The sequence below is a fragment of the Mustela nivalis genome (genome assembly GCF_964662115.1).
Source record: "Mustela nivalis genome assembly, chromosome: 10".
Lineage (NCBI taxonomy): Eukaryota > Metazoa > Chordata > Mammalia > Carnivora > Mustelidae > Mustela > Mustela nivalis.
In genome coordinates, this window is record NC_139029.1 from 89,246,645 (window position 1) to 89,268,116 (window position 21,472).

The 21,472-nt window shown below is 37.0% G+C and overlaps 1 protein-coding gene across 5 annotated transcripts in view; it reads right to left on the reverse strand.

The window, feature by feature from the left end:
- The window catches only part of VAV3 (vav guanine nucleotide exchange factor 3), a 357,610-nt gene that overhangs the window by 41,852 nt on the left and 294,286 nt on the right, over positions 1-21,472 (reverse strand). For all 5 annotated transcript variants that reach the window (XM_082688262.1, XM_082688260.1, XM_082688261.1 and 2 more), the window contains one exon: positions 281-346. In XM_082688262.1, coding sequence (XP_082544388.1) covers positions 281-346 — 66 coding nt within the window. The remainder of the gene's footprint in view (positions 1-280; positions 347-21,472) is intronic.

Below are 21,472 nucleotides of genomic sequence, written 5' to 3' on the forward strand. Positions count from 1 at the left end.
TTCCCCCTCCTCTCTGCCTGCCCCTCTGTCTACTTGTGATTTCTCTCCCTGTCAAGTAAATAAATAAAATCTTAAAAAAAAAAATTTCCTGACAATGGAATCATGAAGATTTTAGAATTATAATAACATTGACCATGTATTTCAACTTGAAATTATATGATCCCTCCAGAAAGCATTAATAAAATTATTGAGTGATAAGACCATATCCTTTGTACATTCTTGCACAATTCATTACAGCATCAAAACCAGGAAAAAATGGAAAGAAAATACTCATACTTACACACGGGCAAGGCTTAACAGCATCACTTGGAAAAAATCCAACTTCTCCAGATGCTAAATTTCTACCCTAAATTAGGAAAAAAAATATCAGTTTTGAAAACCCATTTACCACAAATGATAATCTCATAATGCTTTGTACATAGTGTTGTTAATCAGGATTCTCAGAATTATTTACATGTTTTATCCATTCCTACACATTAACCTACAATGGTTGAGGAAAGAAAGCAGAAGCAAAGAGGTTTTAAAATTATTAAACGTTACGTGTTGTTTCATCTGACAATTATAAAAGAAGGATTCAAGTTTGACTTCCCAAACTACCATTCCATCTTGTTAACTTTATATCCCTCAATCCAATTTAGAGATAACAGCGTATTTAATCTTTCTATTTTATGTTCACTAATACAAGTAGATACATTGGTTTTGTGCAGGCTCACAATTAGAAATGTGATTTAAATGGTTACTATTGGCATCTTTAATAGAACTCATAAGAACATTCCTCCAACAAGATAGGAGACATTTCAAGACTTGTGGAAATGGAAAACAACATGATGATGTTTTAGATAGTTTTCAGATTTAGGAGAAATGACAGGATGCTGATCAAGTAAAGACAGTTATGATGTTGGAGGAAGGATTGTAGGTTAAAATGACATCGTAAATGAAAAGAGAGGGAAGAAATTAGCAGACTTTTAGGAAAACCTAAACACCAAATGGACAAAAAAAATATGAGTTTACTCTTGGAGACCTTTGAACAAATTTTTCTTAATAAAAAAAAAAAAACTCATCAGGGAATATAAATTGATACAGCCACTGCAGAAAACAGTGTTGAGTTTCCTCAAAAGCTTAAATAATACAAGTACCATATGATCCAGTTATTCCACTACTGGTATTCATGCAAAGAAAACAAAAACATGAATTCAAAAAGATACATGAGCCTCTATGTTTATTGCAGCATTATTTACAATAGCCAAGCTATGGAAGCAACCCAAGTGTCCATTGATAGACGACTGGATAAAGAAGATGTGGTGTACGCATACAATGAAATAGTACTCAGTCATAAGAATGGATGCGATCTTGCCATCTGTGACAGCATGGATGGGTCCAGAGGGTATCATGCTAGATGAAAAAGTCATACAGAGAAAAACAAATACCATATGATTTCACTTGTATGCAGAATCTAAAAAAGCAAGTGAAAAAACCAAAAGCAGAAACAGACCCATAAATACAGAGAACAAACTGGTCATTCCCAAAGGGAAGAGAGTTGGGGGGATGAATGAAAGGGGTAACAGGGAGTGGGAGATACAGGCTTCCAGTTATGGAAAGAATAAGGCATCAGAATAAAAGGTACAGGGAATACAGGTACAGAATAAAGCAGAGGGAATAGAGTCAATGGTATTTTAATAGTGTTGTATGGTGATGGATGGCAGCTACACTTGCGGTGAGCGCAGCATAACATATGTACCTGTCCAATCACTATGCTGCATACCTGAAACAATGTAACATTCTGTTTTACTTCAAACATACACAAAACCTTATGACACTATGACACTGACCCTACGCTGACCCTACCCTTTCTGCAAAAAGACAGACTACACTCAAAACACACTACAGCAATTAGAACATGATATTAAAAAGTTCTTATGCCTTCTTCTTGTCCAAAAATTGGGTTTAGTTTTATTTGCTATTTAACCATTTCTTCCTCTCAGTAGCTAAGATGAGTAAATAGCATTACGACTGCATATTACATGCTCAATTATTTTTGACAAAGAAAAGTAACAAAAAAAATGTTCAGCAAATATTTCCCTCTTGAAACAGCATCCTTTTGTGCCCATGGAGCTTAGCTATGAGTTTGTGGGAATTTTATAAAGTGGGAATCCAGAATTAAAGGATGAGGAGGAAAAAGAAAAGAAGGGGGAAAAGGGGGAAAAGGTGGGAGAGGTATGGGAAAGAGAGAGGGAAGGTATAACAGGAAAGGGGGAAGGGTTGGAGGAAGGTAAAAGGAACAGAAAAGAGAAGAGGAAAGGCGGGATTCAGACCCAGGGAAAGCAAATAACCGAGCAAGGACAAGATGTTCATTGGAGCAAGGTTCAAGAATTGTATCGCACTTGTGTATCAGGGAAAAAGGTAAATGAACAAGTAGAAGATTCATTCATTTATTCAACAAATACAGTATCTAATATTGATTTGGTTAAACACTTAGGAAAATGCAAGAATTCATCAATCATTTCCTGTCTCCCCCTAATCTTCTCAGAATGAAGATACATATACACATCCATTTAATACATGGTGAAAAGAGCTAAATATTCTTGGGTGCAGAGGAGAGGCTATGGAAATTGGAAAGATATTTTCAGTATTAGGGGTCTGTCTGAAACCTACATAGAAGAGAGCAGGGGCACGTGAATATAAAATGTGTGGGGTGTGAACATATAGAAATGGAAATGGAGGAGAACATTTTGAAAACAAAATAAAGCATGAGAGAGGGACAGGGGTGTAAAAATACAGGTTGTGCATAGGAAACACAAGTAAGTCTAATAATGGCTTATACTTAGTGCATCCTTACTGTATACACCACTCTGAGCATTTCATAATCTTTACAGTGATCCTTTGTGGTAGGCCCAATTACGATCCCCATTTTACAGGTGAGGAAAATGAAGTATAGTAAAGTTAAATGATCACCCCATGATCACAGAGTCAGCAAGTGACATAACCAGAATTCAAATTCAGATGTTCTAACTTCAGAGCTCAGTACTGCCTCTCTGCACAAGCATTAGACTCATAAAGGAGGATGGAGGGACATGGAGCTAAGAGGCGGCAGGGACCCAGTGTGACGGAGACATTTGAATTTATCAGTGGTGAGGGGGTTTCAGTGATGCAGTTCTGTGCTTTAGAAGACGTAAACTGACCTCAGTGTGCAAGCTGGCTTGTAGATGGGCGTGGTGTGGTAGGTGAGAGTATCATTAGAGAACTGTATCACAGTAAAGGAGGAGGGGAAACTGGTACTAGAGATATTGTGGCACTAGAGTCAACAGGGCTTGCCTGGCGAGTGAGTGAAGAGGAGACCATGGGAGCTAAAGACTTGAGTCCAGCTGCCAAGGATGGAGGTGATTACATAAGCCACCCAAATAGATAACCTGGTTTTAGATGACAATTATACAGAGGGGAACTTGAAAGTCAATGGAGCAAGATTATCATGGAAGAAAATGTATACAGAAGAGGATAAAAGAGCTTATAGGAATTAGTCTAACTAGGAGGCAGGAAGGATGGAACAGAGGGAGGAGAGTCACAGATTGGAGGGTGATGAGAACACAGGAGCTCTAAGGCTGGAATGAAGTGTTCATCTCCTCCAACTGCATTCTCGGAGTGCCTTATCTATTTTAAGCATGACCTTGAGGTACAAGAAAATAACCAGGATATTTGGGGTCTGCGTGCCTAGCCAGACCTTTTTACATGACTGCATGCACTGTTACTTGAGTACAACATGTACGGGTATGTGGGGGGAGCCCTACACCAAAGAAGCCTCAGAAGAGGAAAAGACAAGAGTGACTGTTTTTAAAAAGTAAAATCAGACCTCTGAGAGCACACTAAAGGAAACAAATCTGTTTTGCAGGGGAGAGGCCAGAGGCAGAGCTCTATGATGGTCCTTCAAAACTAGAGCTGAAGAGAAATCAGCAACCTGGAAGATTACAGCTATATGAATGGTGAACTGTCAATTCACATTAGTCAGAAAAAGAGCCCATGGTCTTCATCTACGGAAAGCAGCGTTCAAGAGAAGCAGTGATAGCTCGTCACAGGCATGTTGACCAGCATCTAGAACCAAACCGACACAGGGTCCTTCATACAGATTGATCCTTTCACTTATTCCTCCCCCAAAGCTTGGCTCACACATTCCTACTCTGTCATCTCTTCTATAAAAACATCTTCACTCTGCAGGCGCAATTTAATCTCACCCTGTCCTCTTCTGACACCTTTCCAGATTGTTTGTAGTACACTGTATCGTGGAGGTCGTTATTGGTCTACACGGTCTTTTCCTTTACTGGACTGAATTCTTGGAATCCAGAACAATGTCAGTTTTTACAAGAGAATGCAAATACAGAGTGACTATTTCATAAATGTTGGCAATTTGAGGTATTTCTCAACCTGAGAGTTCCATGTTAGTGAGTAGCATGAGCTTAAGTTCCTCTTAACTGAAAAGAGGAAAATATACCACACTTTGTTTTCACACAGTGAGACACTGAGAAACACTGAATGTTTCTACATAGGAAAATATTCTTATAATGGCACTGCTTGACCTATCTCTGACATTTTATATGCATGAAACAGAGAGAAAGGAGGTGAGAACACAAATGTAAGACTAGGAGACACATTAATGAATTTTTTAACTTCTGAAAGTGTATGGACAGGCTCAGCTTTTTTTTTTTGGTCATTCTTCCTTTATAGAACCAAGATTCCACCTGAAAGGCATGAATGGAAACTGTCCTAGACATTAGAGGAAGGGTCATGGTCATGTAAGGAATGTCCTAAAACTAGGGTAAACGTGCAATTTTCTGTCCAAACCAGGATCTTTTGAGAGAAAAGGGTAGTAATTAATAACTATGCCAGGACAAAAGGGATACATTGGGAGAGTTAGGGGTAAACCAGGACATACAGTTAACTGTATCAAAAACCATTTTGTTCTTTTTCTCTACATTTCAAGAACACTACTGGAGTTTCCTCAGGAGAGGGAAATTATATCTCAACAGAGTACCAAGGTCATTCTGAATTGTTTTTCCCTCAATGAAATGCCTTAGCAGTGCAGGTTACATTTCTTTAATGGTCTTAGACATCCCTTAGATAACAAAGAGGTGAGAGATAATTTAACATATCTTAACAGATGAATAAAGCTGCATTTCCTGACATCCTAGGAGATGTCAGTTCTAGCTATGGGAGAGAATACGTGCTGTATTCAATGACTTTCCACTTATTAAGGTAATAAGCATCCTACAACATTTGGAAGATTAAAAAACAAAGTAATGTGTAGGAGGAGTGTCTTTGCTTCCCTGGTGGATGTGTGTGGGATGTACATTGATAATTCATTAATGCTAATGGGTGGAGCAGCTGTCAGTCCCCTGTGCTGCGTGGATGGAACAGCAGACTGTAGCTATGAAATAAGCCATTTGCAAAGCCAGTGATTTTGTGCACTTTATGTGATGATCTATGAAATTTTTACTAACTTTGAAAGAGGCATGCAGCTGAATTTTCTTCCTCTTTGCATTCCTGGGTGGGCGGTGTATTGTGGGTCAAATAATCAACGTGTCGTTCCTTTTATGCCCCTTACAAATGCCAGAGATAAAAAAAATCTTATTTTCTAGTTAGCCCCCTGTCTAATATTGGTTCTTGACAGTCCCTTCACATCTTCGAGGTCAATTTGAAAACATCCCTCTTTCAGAGTTACATGTCATCTGGTGTACCATAGAGTTCTATCTTTATATGCATTTATTCTGCTGAGCATTCTCTCTATTATGCGAGGAGACTTTTGTAAATCTAATGGTCCCGGTTGATTCATTCTGATGAAAATATTTTCTTTGGGAAGTCTCTGAGAAAATAAGTTATGGGCTATCTATGGTAAGAAAAGATGCACCTTTATAATTTTCATTAACTAAAGTAGAGCAGATACAAAGCAAAATAATATTAACTAATAATTCATAAAATAATAATGCCTTCTGTCCTGAAAAGCAAGTTGCTCCCTGTAGAAAAATGTATCAAACTAAAATTATTGATAACTTTCTCTGAAATTCCTGAACATCATAAATATAAATGCATATTCAAACACTTCCTTATTTCTAACTGATCTTAGATTGTAACTGTTCTTCATTTTTCCCTAATAAGAATCCACAGTAAACCATAATGAATTAAAACTACATTAAGTTTGATGGTAGAAATGATATTTATAATCTACCAGTATAGAGAAAAACATTAATGGGTGCTAACATAGCAGAGCTGAAACTGCTTTTTCAAAACCCATAGACGAGGATGGCTTAAAATGACAGAGGATATCCTCCAAAAATCTTAATCGTAAATTGCTTGGCTCCTAACTTTGCAAAAAGGAGAAAGATTGCTTTAAGAAAAATACAGAGTGTCTTTTCCCTGTGGCTCATTTATCCCCTTAATACCACCTGGATTGGAGGTTTAATGCACTCCTGGAATAGCACTGAACAATTTGAAACAGATGTGGAAAGCTGAATTTAAAAGGGACAGATTAATGGTTATTTATGAAATATTGGAAATTTTCCCAAGTTACAATGCCCTAAACACTTTCAACGTATGCATGAAGGTGCTGTGGAGATTACTAAGCAATTTATCAGACATGGGGAATGGCCAGAGCAACTGTCACTGTACCTCGTCCTCTCTCACTGTCAGAAATGTACAGTCTGGGTATAGGGTGGGAAGAAGACATACAGGGTAGGCATGAATCATGGGAATCTAGGCAAATATACAAATTAGTTTACTGACCAGATGGATGGATGGATGATGGATAGCTTGTACCAAGCACTATTTTTGGAATTATTCTGACAGGCTTTGTGATCATGTGTGATAGAACCAAAGAACTGGAAAAGGAGAGAAGACCAGGACAAAGACGCTGACTGAAATTATAACCTTTGATAAGGAGCCATCTGTGATCCTAGCTGCCACCATACTATAACCATTGTTAGTAGTTAAATATACATCAGTACTAGTTCTAGGAAAACTCGGAAAAATCACTACCATTCAGTAGGGATGTGGCTTTCGGAGAGCTCATTCTCTTTCCAGCTCTGCTATTAAAAAAAAAAAACAAAAAAAAAAAACTATAACCTTGGGCAAATCTCCATGGTAAAACAAGAATGATGACAAGGTCTGCCACATATGCCTCACTAGGGTAATACAAGGATCAAAGAATTAACTTGTCTGAAAACACTTAATGACTGCTAAAAATAACGATTTTTCTATTTTTTCCACAGTACTGCTTTTTTATTATTTCCAATCAATTTTCTCACTTCTAATTTTTTTTGTTGGCTATTCATGTGTTATTAAAAGAGAAATACCTAGCCTGGTAATAATCCCACCATCCTCCTTATATTTAGACAAGTCTGCTAAACCAGAAGTAACATAGACTCCTGTATAACTTTCACCTGAACAAAAAATACTATATTCAGATAATCCATTTCCTTATTTCGAATGTGCTAATGTTTTCATGCAAGTACACACTTCTTTGGTCATTGCTTCTTGCATGACAAGTAAGATGGACATTTTTCCACCAGTGAACAACTTGAAAATTTATCAAGCGTAATTGCATAATGGTCATTACAATGAATTCCAAAATATTCACGCAAACATACAAAAGAACAAAAACGTAGCCAAACACTTTTACCATTTATTAGTCAAAAGAGAATAGCATTTTAAACTTTTGTCAATGCATAAACCCTAAAGGTTTTCAAAAGACAATAAAATTCATATTCCTAACCTAGTTCATTCATAGTTAAGTGGCTGTCATAGGCCCAGAATTCCGAATAACTTTAAAAAAAACTTGTATCTTGGATCTTTGAAATGTATCTTTGATTTATAAGGGCTTATAATTGCATCAAATCATCAAAACATGTGACCAAAGCTTCGATATTTGATGGCTTTTTGAATGCACACAAGATTGTTTGTGTTTACTACATCACTGAGATTTTGGCAGAAAGAAGTATCAACCCCCCCCCCCCCAAAAAAACAAAAAAACTAAAAGTTGTGAAATGTGCACTAAGATAAACTCACTAAAAAGTCATAAGCTATAGTTCTACACTTATTATTTGTGAGATGAATCTAATAGCAGAATGAGACTTTGTAGAACATTTTCTTATTATCCAAAAAATGTATTCTGTGGGGTTCCTGGACTTCTCTAGCAGGGAAGAGGGCTCTAGTTTTTCATGTCCTGAGGCTTTTTCTCTAAAGTTTCACTAGGTAAGATATTGTATGTGATGTAATCCCGAATCAAAACTTATTAACTATGTTTCTGGTGAAGGAAAGAAGAGCATTCCTTTGATGAAAGAAAAAAAAAATTAGCAAGCAAAAACCAATCTGAATGTAGGTAGGCCAGATCCCAAGTGGTTACTTACTACAAAATCTGGAAAGAACAAGGATCTACCACTCTTGGAAGAAATTCTATTTAGAGAGAGGCCATATAACCCAAAAAGTAAACCAGGCTTGATAGAGGTCCAAAATATAGAAATTTATATTTCTAATCCTGGGAGACAACCAATGGATGTTTTCCTATCCTTTGTGATTTTAATCTTAAGTAATCACAAAGGAAATATCCTGAGTAATGGCACCATACATGTCAAATGCTCATGGCAGCATTAGATGTTTTTGAAGAATTTACTTTTCTACTAAGAACAAAATCACTATTTTAATGAAAAGTATATTGACTACCTGATATTTATGAGGGATTATGTTACATACTAGGGGATTAAAAATGACTAAACATAGTTATCACCTTCAAGGATCTTATTCAGATGATGTCGGTTCCTTAATTAGATTTTGCTTTGGTCATTTTCATAGATTTTTGCAGAATTTTGGACTAGAGAAAAGACCTAGGAGGTAACAATTTGATATGGATAGACAGTCAGGAGTCTGATGTTCTATTCCTGCCTTTCTGATCCTTGAGTAAGTCATTTAACCTTTTATGGCTCAATATTCTTGCCCATGAAATGACAGGGTTTGACCCAAGGATTTTTTTCTTTTTTTTTTTTTTTTGACTCAAGAATTTCTCTTTTACCACTGTTCTTTGCTTACATGAGCCCTTTTCCTAAATCCCTACAGTTCTCCTGTCTGTTACTGTTACTAAGAAGTATCTGATCCACAAATTCTTAATTAGGGATATTATGTGTCAGTAATTGAATCTGGTTACACTTATTCATAGAAGATAAAGACATTTCAGGTCCTAAATGACTTTCATTTTACCTCGGTGTAAAGTCCTCTATTCTCCAGGGTATACATGATTGACTTGTTAGAAATGACATTCCTTCATTCATTCTTCAGGAATTCCAATTACTATGAATAATTAAAATCCAATATATGTTATAACCTGAGAAATTATTTGGTCCCAAGTCTCGAAGGCACAGACCTGTGCACTCTACTGAAACCCCTTGTGGTGCCAAATCAACAGCCATATCATAGATGTAACTGTGGATCGGTGGTCCACTGAAGGTATTCTGTGACTGACACGTCCTTGTAGTAATTATGGCAGAATGCAGCTTCTATGGTAATGAAATAACAGAAGAAAATATACCACAACAGAATTCCTCAGAACTATCCCCTTAATAATGTTGCTTTCTGTTGGGAAAAAAAAAGACTTCACTGTCTAAACTTCTCCTTAGACAGTGGTGTTCTCCCCTACGGACGTTATAACCCACATTTTGCCCTGTACCAAACAAAGGAAAAATACAAGTGAAGAGCTGTTAACCAAAAATGCCCATCTTGAGAGTTAACAGTTAGGACCTCACCCACTTTGTCGGAGGCTTGCCAATTCCCACAATACAGTCTGTACACTTGGAAACATTCCTGCAAACTCAGTTTATGATCTATTCAATCAAAGCCAGTTGGCAATCACCCAGGGAGAATGTTTCTTACGGGCCTTCACTAATGTCTATTATCGTCTATAATCATCTCTCCCGGGCTTCTCCTGTTCTATTATAGTCAGGCTCTGCCTTTTTCTTCTTCCCTGTAATTAGGGACCCTGATTTAATGCAATATTTTGAGGTAAACACCTGTCAAAATAAAGGTCTTATGATTACATGACATACTATTACCACATAAGCTGTACTATTTTCACGTGGCTTTTTACTGCCACATCCACAATTTCAATTCTGCCGTGGCTTCTCCTGACTTTATCCAAGGGATGGGCAAGTGGTGAGAGGCAGTTAAGAAGCAAAGTCAAGGTCAACTGAGGAAGACCCTGAAACTATGCTCCAGTACTGCCTAAAACAGTATCCCTGCCAAGACAAAAACCAAGTTTGGGATTTCACAAAGAAATGCTCTGGGGCAGGCATCTGAATGGGGAAAAACACAGTTCCCAGAGATGTTTATTCTATAGTTTACAGTGCCAAAGCAATGAACCTTTTGGTGTCAAGAATCAGTTTTCTTAACAAAGATTTGATTCTTTTAAAAACTTTTTGTTCATCTTCTTCTTCTTCTTTTTTTTTTTTTTTTTAAGATTTTATTTATTTATTTGTCAGAGAGAGAGGAGCGAGAGCGAGCACAGGCAGAGGCAGAGGGTGAAGCAGGCTCCCTGCCAAGCAAGGAGCCCAACGTGAGACTCGATCCCAGGACGCTGGGATCATGACCCGAGCCAAAGGCAGCTGTTTAACCAACTGAGCCACCCAGGCGTCCCTTTTCATCTTCTTATTTGCCTCTGGTTATGATACAGAATGGCACCTGAACTGCAGATCAGGGAGTTAAAAACAACAACCAAAAACATATATATATATATATATATATATATATACACACACACACACACACACACACACACACACACACACACACACATTTTTATTGTAGCTAAAATTCCTGTGTGGTCTAGAAGAAATGAGATAAGTCTCTTAATGTAGAGCAAAGGAAGAGACTCCTTTGAAATGACTTGGCTACTAAAGTTGCAGGGAGAGATGCCAGGAGTAAAGACCTACTAACTCCACTCCACTGTACCTCCCTTCCCTGACCCCAGAGGGTTTCTGGGCAGGTCCTGTGGTACAGGACAGACTGCTTAAGGCTTTTAACAGAAAAGGTCAATACTGCTTACAGTTGAGTCCATAAGTAAGCAAATCATCCCCCAAGCAAAGTTTGTTTTCTGTAAACCCCTGCCTTGTTGTGTTCCTTCCTACTCTCCTTCCCTTTCCTGAGCCATCTTACTTACACTTTCCTCATCCAACCTTGCTCTGAGAGAAGGGCTCATGATTTAGCCTACTTATTTAAATGAACTATTCCCTTCAGGATTTATCATTTGTGCTTTTATGTCTAGGAGTAGAAAGTTTAACATCTGATTAAAGAAATTTCAAGAATTGGATACAGGAATTGGGAGGGAAGAGTGGGCTTCTATGAGCCTACATATGTTAGTGGGACTCTTCATATGGAAACATGGGAAAGATGAAATTTTAAAAAATTAAAAAAAAACAATCATTTTCCCACTTCTGGAAAAATGAAGCTTATCTTTCAAAATCATCAGTCATTATACAGAAATAAACTTTTTCTCCTTTTCCATTTTCTTTCAAGTTTACTTCCTATGATTTTTATAATACCCTTGTGTGTCATTTAGGTATTAGAATCCCCATTTTATAGATGAGGAATTTGAGGACATAAGGTTAAATAGCTTAAAGACTATTCTGAGAGAACAAGGATAAATTTAACTCTGACAAGATGAATGAATATTTTAATGGTCTCTCGGTTACATCGTAAAGTATAAGTTGAGTTCATAAACAATGAGTTTGAAAACTTGTAAATGACATAGTACAGAAACAGCAGTCTGAATAGCATTATTCATTCCAGACCTATGGACTGAATGCCTATTTTAGGATAGGCGCTAGAGATAAAGAGATGAAAGTCACAGTTCTTAACTTTCTGGAGCGCTCTAATCAGGCAGAGAGAACCATGAACAGAACATTGAGGATACACTGGAAGTGTTATGCCAGAAACCCTTTTGTCAGGTTCAGAGAAGACCCCAAAGGAGGTGCCCCAACCTGAGCCTTGATGGTAAAGAAGCATTTAGCTAAAAGAATGGGAAGTAGAAGGGTAAATTCAGACAGAGTGTAAAATATGAATCAATAGCTATAATTTTGAAAAAGCATGTCTTCTATGAAAAAGATTCTCCCTGACTGAACCCTTAGTTTTGTTTTGTTTTCCAGGTTAAAATGAGGAAAACATATGTGTTTAAAAAAAAAAAAAATCACCTGGGCATCTGAATGGCCAATTATAAGCAATGGAATGGTAATCAGTGCTAAATATATCAGGCATATGGGAAGTCAAGTTTCTTACAAACTCAGAAGGGGTCATCTGCTGCATGCATACATGACAACTGTGCTTTAGGGCAAAGAGGGTAGCAAAGCGGATTTAAAAAATACTTTTTATTCAAATTCAATTTAGTTAACATATACTATATTATTAGTTTCAGGAGTAAAATCCAATGATTCATCAGTTTCATAGAACACCCTGTGCTCATTACAACAAGGGCCCTCCTTAATGCTCATCTCGAAATTATCCCACACCCCAGCCCACCTCCCCTCCAGCAACACTCCATTTGTTTCCTAGAGTTAAGAGTCTCTTAAGGTTTGCAAAGGGGAAGTTATCACCTAATTGCCCATGGCCAAGCCAAGAGCCACCCCTATTCCACCCTCTCCCCAAACAGGGTAATGAGGAATGCTTCCCTCAGGAGACTCTCAAACTCTCTCCAAACAGACTTATTTTCTGAGTTTTCAGTTTTTCCTTTGAGGCAAAGAGAAAAAAATTTAAAAAGCTGAAACTGCTACATAAAGCAATGCTGTGTTTCCTGATTGTTCTATCAAAGAAGAACTAAACCGCCTTTAAAAATGTATTTTTTTTTTCTTGAGAGGTGTTAAGAATTACAAATGATTCTCCTAAAACAAAGGTAGGATAGTCTAACATATGGAACTAAGGCAGGAGAAGAGAAGTCTGAAAAAGTCTAATTTTAATCCTGCAAATGCCAACATACATAGATGGGTGATAAATTTGGCCCTTTAAAACCACAATTTCAATTTACCCTCTTTATGGAGATTTCTGTGAATTAATCAGAATGTGTGTAAAAACATTTTCACTCCTTAGAATAAAGATCATGTAGATGCATGATTTGTAAGTGTGAAGTATCACAACTATTTTTCTAGGTTATTTAACTTTTATTGTGGATAAAAATATATATTTTTGGCACACTGATTACAGTTCTCCTGGTTATAATTGTCTTTTGGTTCTAGTTAGCTTACAAAATTCTCCCTGTGGAACATTTGGGTATTCATAAATGACAATGGAGCAAATAAAACCCCATGATATAGGACAGAGGGTCCTCATTGTTTCATAAGCTTTATTATAAGAAGAAAATACAGAAAGCTCTTTACTGTTTAAAAAAAAAAAAAAAACCCATAGTTGGCATGGCATGATTTTACATTTGCTTGCTTCTTTGTCTTGCCCTCTTTGTACCCCTTCTGGGAAAGTAAAGTTTCTAATAGAAATAGTCTCTCTCGGCATGAAGAATGTTCTCCTTCATTCCTAAGTCCTTATTCTCACATACTGAAACAACTTTAAAGCAACAGGTTTGTCATCAGTCCAATGACATGATCAGAATGGTTCCATATGTTGTTACTCTCAGTAAAAACTAGGCCTTACACCTGCACTAGGAAATGTACTCTAAATGGCCAATTTCCTCTTTTATATTCATTTCACTTGAAGACAATTTTATGGAACTTTCAAGGAAAGAGAAAGAAGACAACAAAGACGACAAGAAAAAGCTGCCAAAATGAATCCCTTCAATGCAAGGACCATACATAGAATATTTTTACAGCTCAATTGTCAACTCATTGTTTGAAAGAAGTTATAATGAAAATGCAGATACCCACTCACTTTGATAGCATTAGAAATTACTGTTGTTATAATAATAAGATAGACTAGACTATAATAGCTATTCATAGAAAGTTCCTGATAGAAAGTGGAGGATAATTTGTATTCTCTGGACATAGAATATGTAGAAAACATGACAGTCTACAATAAAATTCAACTTTCTACACTACTGAGTGAAGTGACTCGCTTGAAAGAAGAGAAGAAAACAGTTTAATCTTAAAAGCATAATTTCTTGAAAATTTCCAAATAAGCCAAAGCACTTAACTAGTACAAAAGACATTTTTGAAATTCAAATGCAAAGCCACTGTAATATTGCAATATCTATATTGTTACCCACAGTTTTAACTTTACATGTATTTGTAGCAATATAATTATAAAAGTGTTAACACAAAACTTTACATGGAAACCAGCTGCATCACCTATTCTGAGCTTTGATCGTTCCTTAGGTCATTAAACCACAAGGTTATAAACCTGTTGTCTTTTTTTGTGGTCAGTACAAAACATGAAGTAAGACCCTAAGTACCTCGATGAGGGGTGCCTGAGCGGCTCAGTGGGTTACCCTCTGCCTTTGGCTTGGGTCATGATCCCAGGGTCCTGGGATCAAGCCCCACATCGGCCTCCCTGCTCAGCAGGGAGACTGCTCTCCCACCACCCTCTCTGCCTGCTGCTCTGCCTACTTGTGATCTCTCTCTGTGTCAAATGAATAAAAATAAAATCTTCAAAGTACTTGGATTAATGAATGGATGAATGTTAGAAGCTACTATTTAATGAGCACTGGGCTAGACCTCTTTCATATATCATTTATTTTATTCTGTATGCATTTTACAGATGATAAAACTGAGGCCCTTATAAAACATTTTACAGATGATAAAACAAAGAGTAATCTATGTAAGGTCATGATGCCAATAGATGGCAGAATCAGTAACCACCACTCAGCAAAATGAGCTACAATTTCCTAAACTGTAACACAGAAAAGAAAAACACTTATTTTTCTGGTGCTAATTATATGCAATCTCTAATGAGACCAAACCAATTGGGTAGGGACCAAAACGGAAGTGCCTAAAAACTATCATCTCAGAAGCAATTAAATACATACACACATAGATGCACATGCACACACAGGGCAGAGTCACATCCTTTAGGATGCAAACCACAAAGTACTTGTCTTCTTTGAATACGATTATCAACAAAGTAATGTACACGGAACCACTGCAAGCACACACACAAACTGCTGTAACTTCAAAGGATCAAAACAGCAACATTCTTTACACATCTATATTCAATATAGAGGAAAGATTTTTTTCAGAAATTTTTAGGGTGCCTGGGTGACTCAGTTGGTTAAGCAACTGCCTTCAGCTCAGGTCACGATCCCAGAGTAAGAGGATCGAGTCCCACATAGGGCTCCCAGCTCCACAGGGAGTCTGCTTCTCCCTCTGATCTTCTCTCTCATGCTCTCTCTCTCTCTCTGTCTCTCTCCCAAATAAATAAATAAAATATTTTTTTAAAAGTTTTTTAAAAAAGAAAATTTTAAAACACATCATTCTAAATCATGCCATTGAGTAAGTACAAGGGTAAGTTCACATCCAGACCAGTTTCCTACATATACCTTCCATATGTACAACGTGTAAAACAAAAGCTGATTTCATCACGATAGGCTTGGAGAATTGTAAGATGTGAAGTACTTTTTAATCAAAGAAAACACTTACATCAAGTTCAGTATGAAGTTTGTGGCAAATATATTTTAATTGCATATTAGTTCTTTGAAAATGTTCCCTTTGTTCAATAACTATCCGATACAAAGTATTGATCAAGTTCACAGTGACACCTTATCTTGTAGCTATGCTTAATAAGCCGGTGTGCTATCCAAGACCAAGGAGTAAGCTGAAATCATTGGATCACCCTAGTCAAGGCTTACATTAAATTTATCTAGGGTTGTGGCACCTGGGTGGCTCAGTGGGTTAAAGCCTCTGCCTTCAGCTCAGGTCATGATCCCAGGGTCCTGGGATCGAGCCCCGCATCAGGCTATCTGTTCAGCAGAGAGCCTGCCTCCTCTCTCTCTCTCTCTCTGCCTGCCTCTCTGCCTACTTGTGATCTCTGTCAAATAAATAAGTAAAATCTTTAAAAAAAATTTATCTAGGGTTCTCCTGAACCCAGACCAATTGTACCCTGATATCTAGAAGTGGGGTTGTGTGTTGACATTATAGCAAAGCCCCAGATGACTCAGAGTTGTGAGTACAGCTCTGGTCCCATCCTGTTCTGTAACAAAAGAAGAAACAAAGCCACATGGTGACTGAGTAACTTGACCCAAGCCACACAACTAGTTGGCGACAGATGCATGACTTGAATCAGGTTTTTCTCACAGTGCCACTGTTCCTGTTAATAAGGCTAGAATCTGTTGGCTAAAAAAATACATTGACTGGCTAAAAAGTATGCATAAGATAATTCTGACTTATACTACATCCTTGTTGAAAACATTAGATGAACTTTTAATTTATCTCTGAAAATTCAAACATATTGCTAGCTCCCAGCAAGCATGAATGGATCCTCTAAAGACAGGAGACATAATGTCAAACCAAAAATCGGAGTTGATAATTGAAATATGAGCAGTGTCTGAGAAGTGAGTATAGAGTTGACACTCAATATATATTTGCTGATCTGAAATAAATGTGCTAATTGTTTTTCTCTGCTCTAGACATTAGCCATCTTTCCCTTAACAGATACACACATACATTTTGTCATACAAAGGCCTCATTTCTCTTACAATTTTCCTGAGAGTTTCCAAAGCCATTATACCACCATACCAGAAAAGCTTCATGCTCCCAGGCCGTTGAAAGGAAATGACAAATAATAATGTCTTTCTTAACATCTAAAAAGAATAGGAGGCAATACAATTTAGTAAAAAGAACACCAGGTTTCTAGTTTTTCATTTAAGAATCTTGCTAGACATCACCCTGCCTAACAAGTAAAACACTGAATAGATTGAAAAAAATCAACAATTCTTGGATCCACAGGACAAACCTCAGCCCCCAGGAATGGAAAGACAGACTAGCAAACACAGGGAGTCACAACTTTCCAGAGCAGAGACTCCCCAGCAGAGACTGCTGTGGGATCTAGGGCCAGTGCTGGGCTAGGAAAACCTGAACTGGTATTGACAAATTACCAGAGTTCAGTGCTTACAACTCTGAGAGTTAAACAGTCCAGGAGGAGCCATCATAGGGGAAACCCACGATATTGTAAGACTACCTTTAGGAGCTTGGCCAGATTCATACAGTCAACAGGAGAGGAAAATCCCCAGCTTCTGGCAGAAGGAGGAGAAAAGGCACTCTGCTCGTCTTTGTCGCCTTCTTCAGATTAATTTGTTTATTTGAGTGAGCGAGAGAGAGAGAGAGAGAGAGAGTGAGAGAGAGAGAAAGAATGTGTATGCGTGTGAGTGGAGTGAGAAGGAGAAGGAAGGGAGCAGAGTCTCCAATGAGCGGGGAGCCCCACACGCAGGGCTGGACCTCAGGACCCTGAGATCATGACCTGAGCTGAAATTAAAGGGAGTCAGATGCTCATTCCACTGAGCCACCCAGGTGCTCCCACTCTGCTCTTCTTAATAAGACGTGTCCTCAGCAAAAACTTGTTAAAGGAAGCCTGACCAGTTGAGGTATTACCAGTGCAATATACCTCATAATATATGAGGTAGTGGGGGGTGGTGGGGTGGGGAAGAAAATACTCCGCTCTAGCTCACTCTACCCAACCTTTTCCACCGTGGCAGGGAGGGAAAAAAAAGACAAACAGCAGTTGCAAGTTCATCGTCCAGAGGCACAAGATCACTAAAACAGAAATATATCTGGGAAACCCCTATTTGAAAACTAAATAGTGCACTTCTAAAATGACCCATAAGAAGAACGTGAAAAAGTGGGGAAAAAAATGCTAGAAAGTATTTCAAGATGAACAAAAATAAAAATACAGCCCTTATCAACCATTTAGGAGGCAGCAAAAGTAGTACTTAGAAATTTATAGCACTAAATGCCTATGTTAGAAAAGAGGATTCTCAAACCAATGAGGACCTTAAAAAACTAGAAAAATAAGAACAAATTAAACCCCAAGGAAGAAGACAAGAATAAAGAATGGAGCAGAAATCAGGGAAATATGAAACAGAAAAATAGAACCAACCTCATATGAGTTTAATAAAATTCATAACCAATTACTTAGACTGATGAAGACAAAAAAGCAAAGACAAATTACCTGTGTCAGAAACAAGAGGTGACACTACTATAAAGTCTACACAAAAACCATCAAGGCTTACCCAGAAAGAAATCGATAACCTGAATCGCCATATATTTACTAAGGAAACTGTAATAAAAATGAAACAAAATGAAACAAACAAAAAAAAACAACCCCCACCCCCAACTTCTTATAAAGGAAACTCTAGCCCTGGAGAGCTTCCCCGATAAATTCTATAAAACACTTCATGAAAAAAATAATGCTGATTCTATAAAAACTCTTTCAGAAAGTTAAGAGAAATGAATAGCTCCCCATTCATTCTTTGGTTGCTAAACTATTAACAAACCTGGACAAATAAATTACAAGAAAATAAAACAACAATAAATAAAAAGGACAATCTATTATTACTAGTTGGGGCTTATCTCTGGAAAGCAAGATTGGTACGACATCAGAAAATCAATGTAATTCACCAAATTAATAAATTATAAAAAAATGATAAATCACTTCAATTGATGCAAAAAGAACTTTTGGTAAAATCCAACATAAATTACTGGTAAAAACTTTCAGCAAAGTAGGCCTAGCATAGAACATCCTCATCTTAATGACAGGTATTTATAAAAAATTACAGATAACATTATACCTAATAGTAAAGGATCTAATAGTAAAGGACTTAATGCCTTCCGCCATGAGATCAGGAATAAAGCAAGTATATACCTTTCCTCTAATTCTAGTAGTATTTTCCTAGAGGTTCCAGCCATTGTCATAAGGCAAGAAAGAAATAGAAAGCATTCAGACTACAAAGGAAGAAGTAAAACCACATTTATTCATTGACAACATGATTGTCCATATTTTAAAAGTCTGTTAGAATTGGCGTGCCTGGGTGGCTCAGTTGGTTAAGTGGTTTTGGCTCAGGTCATAATCTCAGCATGAGATTGAGCACTGTGTTGGGCTCCATGCTCAGCAGGGAGGTCTGCTTGAGATTCTGAGATTTTCTCTCTCTCCTTCTCTCTCCATCCCTCCCCTCCCCCTTTACTTGCTGTCTCTCTCTCAAAAATAAATAAATCTTTGGGCACCTGGGTGGCTCAGTGGGTTGGGCCGCTGCCTTCGGCTCAGGTCATGATCTCAGAGTCCTGGGATCGAGTCCCGCATCGGGCTCTCTGCTCAGCAGGGAGCCTGCTTCCCTCTCTCTCTCTCTGCCTGCCTCTCTGTCTACTTGTGATCTCTCTCTGTCAAATAAATAAATAAAATCTTAAAAAAAAAAAAACTGGATGCAACCTCATCAATATATGAGGATATTAAAAAAAAAATAAATAAATAAATAAATAAATAAATCTTTTTAAAAATCTGCTAGAATAATTCTAATTTAACTAATTGGAATTAATTCCTGTAAGTGAGTTTAACAAGGTTGTAGGGTAAAAGATCAATTTATAAAAGTCAGTTACATAGCAATAAATAGAAAATGAAATTGTAAACCTACCATGTACAATAAGATCAAATGAAATATGAATTAAGGATATATGATAAAAGATGTGTATGTCCTTCGCTCTGACAACTATAAAACATTGTTGAGAAACTAAAGACCTAAATAAATGGAGAGCTATACCATGTTCAGTGGTCAGAAGACTCAATATTGATAAGATGTAAGTTTTCTCATAGTGATGTATAATTGAACACAATCCCAATAAAAACTGCAGCAACCTTCTATTGGTGAGATAAGATGTCTCCAAAATTCATAGAAAATACAAAGCACCTAGAAGAGCCAAAACACCTTTCAAAAGAAAAAATCTGGGGATAAGCACTGTCTGATTTTAAGACATTAATTTGTTGCAACAATCAAAATAGCATTGTATTAGTTTAAATATGGAGAGACATCCATGGAACTGAATACAGAATCCAGAAACATACCAACACATAAACAGACAACTGATTTTCTACAAAAGTGAAGAGGCAATCCCATGGAGAAATGACTATCTTTTCAACATATGGTGCTGGAACACAAGGATCTCCATATGCAAAAAAAAATGAACACCATTTTTGGAAAAAAAAAAATGAACACATATTCAAAAATACCTCAAAGTAGACTATAAGCCTAAATTTAAAGCCTAAAGCTATAAAACTTCTAGAAGAAAATATAAGAGAATATCTTTGTATCCTTGGATAGGCAACTATTTCTCAAATGCAATGCCCATATGCACGATCCTTAATGTAACAAATTAACAAACTTTTTTTACTTTCAATATATCAAAGTAAAAACTTCTGTTATATATACACCATTAGTAAGATAATAAAAAGGCAACAAGCGAGGAGAAAATAAAGGGAAATCATATTTTATTAAGATCTAAGGGGGCACCTGGGTCACTCAGTCATTTAAGTGTCTGACTCTTGATTTTGGCTCAGGTCAAGATCTCAGGGTTGTGAGATCAAGTCCTTATTGAGCTCTAGATTTAGTGGGAGTCTGCTTGAGATTCTTTCCCTCTCCCACTGCCCTTTCCCCTACTTGCATGTGTTCTCTCTCTAAATAAATAAATAAAAATCTTTTAAAAAAGTAAAGAACTTGTATCTAAAATATATGCAGAACACTCAAAACTCAATAATAAGAAAACACACAGCCCATAAAAAATTTTGACAAAATGTTTGAACAAGCACTTCATCAGTGAAGGTATATGGGTGGTAAATAAGCACATGGACAGATGCTCAATATCATTAGTCATTAGAGAAATGCAAATCAAAGCCACAATAAGGTACCACCATACACCTGCTAGAAAAGATAAAATTTAAATGACTGACCACACCCACTGCTGGTGAGGATATTATTGGAGCACCTAGAATGCTCAAATACAGCTGGTAGAAATGTTAACAGTCAAATCTCTTAATAAAACAGTTTGGTAATCTCTCAAAAATTTAGACATGTATCTACATATGATCTGCCCATTTCCCTTTCAATATTTATCTAAAAATGAAGCATATGTCTATATAAAGACTTATACTTGAAAGTTTACAGAAGCTTTCTTTGTAATAGCCCCAAACTCGTCATAACTTAAAAGTCCATCAACAGGCTAAAGGATAGATTGTGCTATATCCATACATAGAATAATAGTACGCAGTAAAAAGAAAGAACTTTCATTTAGCATAATGTCCTCCAAGTTCTTCCACACTTTTGCAAATGGCAGGATTTCCTCCTTTTGGAAGTCTGAATAATACCCCTTGTGTGTGTGTATATATATTTTTTCTTTATTTGTATATCCATTTGTATATCCGTCTTTATCCACGCATATATAGGTATTTTCTTTATCCATTAGCCCACTGAGGAACATTAGGTTACTTCTGTGTCTTGCCTATACTTATGTGAAGAATCTAAAATAGCCAAATGCATAGA